The sequence below is a fragment of the Galeopterus variegatus genome, unplaced genomic scaffold, assembly GCF_000696425.1.
Source record: "Galeopterus variegatus unplaced genomic scaffold, G_variegatus-3.0.2 Scaffold471, whole genome shotgun sequence".
In the NCBI taxonomy this organism is placed as follows: Eukaryota; Metazoa; Chordata; class Mammalia; order Dermoptera; family Cynocephalidae; genus Galeopterus; species Galeopterus variegatus.
The window spans coordinates 12,329-15,830 of NW_007726582.1; the positions used below are offsets into that span (position 1 = coordinate 12,329).

Below are 3,502 nucleotides of genomic sequence, written 5' to 3' on the forward strand. Positions count from 1 at the left end.
TAATACATTGAACTCTCATAAGGAGAGAACAAACCTAAGGATACTAGAGAGGGAAGAGGGGGGAGAGAGGGGGGTTGGGGAGGGATTGGTCGGCTAAGGGGTATAAAGAATGATTACAATTCGTAGTAATGAATGCTAATAAAAAAAATTTTTTAACGTGGTATATACACAATAAAATACTGCTCAGGCATAAAACAAAAATCCAGTCCTGTCATTTGTGGCAACATGGATGGACCTGCAGACATTATGTTAAGTGAAGTGAGCCAGACACACAAAGACAAACACTACGTGATCTCAGTTATATTACTACATGATCTCAATTATACGTGAATTTAAAAAAAAAAAAAATGATTGATATTATAGAGTCAAAGAGTAGAAAGTGGTTACCAGAGACTAGGAGGGGAGAGGGGAAGGAAAAACAGGGAGAGGTTGGACAACAGGTGCAAAGTCTCAATTAGATAAGGAGAAATAACTTCTGATGTTCTATTCACAGTAGAGTGATGATGGTTAACAGTTATGTATTTGTTATGTATTACATATTAGCTACAAGAGAGGTTTTTGAATGTTCTCTCCACAAAGAAATTATAAATGCATGAGGTGATGAATATACTAACTATCCTGACCTGAATATTATACAACATATATATGTATCAAGCCATCAAATTATACCCCATAATTATGGAGAATTACAATGTGTCAATTAAAATAAATTTAAAATTAAAAAATAAAGAATAAGCACACATTTCCCAGGTGAGGAAATGCAAATAGAGAATATATAGTTGAAAAGAAATTCAACTTTATTAGTAGCCCAAGAGATGCAAATGATGACCTGTGGAATCCACTTTACTAGATTGACCCCCAAAAGTCTGATCATACCAACTTTGAGGAAGGTTTCAGCAACAAATAGATGATGAACTTAAATTGGGTAGCAATGAATAAAGCTTCCTATACTCTGCCCACCAGGAAAAAAAAAGAAAAAACAGAAAAGAAAAGAAAAAAAAAATCTGTAACTACTGCAGGAAGCTGAAAAGAATTTCAAATGGGATTGTGAGAAGTTTGTTTCAAGTTTAATACCTTTTTCTTTTTAAATAACAAGTTAGAATACCTCCATAAACACAAAATTAAGTTGCTGATACTATACTCACACACTCAAAGGATGAACAAACATCAAAAGTAACATATTTTTCTTTGACAAAATCAGTAAACAAGTTGGCAAGCTTGTCAAAGAATCATTTCAGTCTAACATTTTACCTAGTAGATAAATATTTGTAGATAATCAATAAATAGTATAAATGCTTTTCTCAAAACGCCAAGTGAAAGAAGTCAGATACAATAGATTACACATTGTATGATTTTTACTTATATGAAATTCTAAAAAAGCAAAACTAATGACAGAAAGCAAATCATTGTCTGCCAGGGGCCAAGGATGGGAGGAAGGGACTGACTGCAAAGGGACACATGAGAAGTTTGAGGGGTGAAGAAAATGTTCTATATCAGATTATAGTGGTAGACAGACAACTGTATATGTTTTCAAATCTCACTTTACAATGAAAATCGGAGAATTTTATTACCTGAAAATTCCTCAATTTAAAAGAAAGGAATATATAACACATCAGCATGCTATTCAAAGAATTATTTAGATCAAAATATTTTACTTAGTAGACAAATATTTACTTGTAGAAAATCTGTAAATATAAAATACTTATTTCACAATCACAAGTATTGTTTACTTTCTGACATTTTTTATAACAAATATCTTTTAATTTTCTTATAGAAACATAAGCAAAATTAAGAAATGCTTGAAAAGTGACACTGAATGCAATTTAAAACCCTCCAAAAATGTTGCATAAACTCAATATACTAATGCAGTACTTAGCAGGTCTTCTGGATACTTTTTCTAGAACATAACAGTATACCAGAGGTTGCAAATTCAGGTCATACAGGAGCCAAGTAGGTAACACAAGTATAAGTGAGCCCACAGAGGAACCACAGAGGAAGTGGCATTGCAGTAAACTGGAATGAGCATGGACCTGCCCAAGCGAGCTACTACCACTTAGGTCCTGCAGACTGATGTCAGGAAAGAACACAGGGTTCAGTGTAGCCAGAGCTTCTGATGTTTAAAGAGAAGCAGAAATCTGGATTTTTATGTGAAATTTCCAGAGGTTTTAGAATAATGGTTCAAAATTTTTTTTACATCACCATCTGGGCCAAACAAATCACATCCATAGGCAGGATTATGATCTCTGGTCCGCAGTGCATGTATGCTTCCTGAACTGTTTCAATAGCATAGTCTTGCCATCTTTCTAACTGCTTACCTTTTTATTCGTAGAGAGTCTAGAATAACATGGAATATTAGTACAAAGTAAAGTTCATCTCAAAATTACATGAAGGCTAATCACTCTGGTCACTTTAGTGAAAAACCAACTCCTATTTACATTTCTAAGCATACTGGCTGATAATAAAAGGAAAAATGAGTTAGAATGAAGAAAGAAGGGGTGAGAAACACTGAAGAAACCACTGCTTTAATTAAGACCATAGTCAGCTTCCAGACTCCAGAGCAAGAAAATAATCCACGTGCTGAAATTTGAGGACTTCATTGCCCCAACTAGTCCAACCTGGCTGTAAATTTCGAGCAAACAATTCCAAACATTCCCCATCTGGCTTGATGTAGTCTTTTAGAACCTCTGTCCAAAACAAAAAAAAACAAAAAAAAAAAAGAAAAAAAACACAAAAATTATTATTAAGAAAGGAATTGATTTCCTTTTAGAAGAGTAGAAAAGAAAGGATATTTCATTTTCTAAAAAAAGACAGCAAATTAATCTCAAGAATTTTATCACAGGCTTTTTACTATTTATAGTTAGTAAGCCATTTGAAATAAGTGCTCTTGAGATTGGGAACAATACCATCAGAACTTTCAGTAGTCCTAATTTATTAGTTTTTATTTGCAGATGAGAAATGAGGATATTAACACCCACATAGATGACTTTTCAGTTTTCCAATACTGCTGACATATCTCTTGAGATTTTAAAAATAAACTTAATTTATTTTTTAATAAATATAATCCATGCATGAAAAAACTCTATAGGAGCAATACAAAGAAAACACACTTAAAAAACTAAGATAAAATATGTCTCTTCACAACATATACTTTAGTAAGAATATTAAATGAAGAATTGTATAAAGACAGAAATATTCACAACAAATAACTTACAAATAACTATAACAGTAACTTGGTATAACTAAGAACATTCTTTTATGTTGAAGTTATAAATCCTTCTTTACCCTAAATTTCACCATATTATTATCACAGTTAAGTACTCCTTACTCAATATATTAATAACTATTAAAAATTATTTTTTGTTGGGGAAAGGTACCTCATACATATGGTCGGCCAAACAGCTATGATCTACACTGAGAGACAGAAAAAAATACCACAGAAGCATTTTTTTTTTCCTTTTTGTCTTTTTTCGTGTCCGGCAACGGATCGCAACCCTCAGTGTTG

General features: G+C 32.6%; 1 protein-coding gene across 1 annotated transcript in view; it reads right to left on the bottom strand.

Annotated features, from left to right (window-relative positions):
• Window positions 1–1,045: 1,045 nt before the first annotated feature.
• Window positions 1,046–3,502, bottom strand: part of METTL4 (methyltransferase like 4) — a 38,024-nt gene continuing 35,567 nt past the window's right edge. The window contains exon 10 of the mRNA XM_008569161.1: window positions 1,046–2,684. Coding sequence (XP_008567383.1) covers window positions 2,539–2,684 — 146 coding nt within the window. The 3' untranslated portion in view covers window positions 1,046–2,538. The remainder of the gene's footprint in view (window positions 2,685–3,502) is intronic.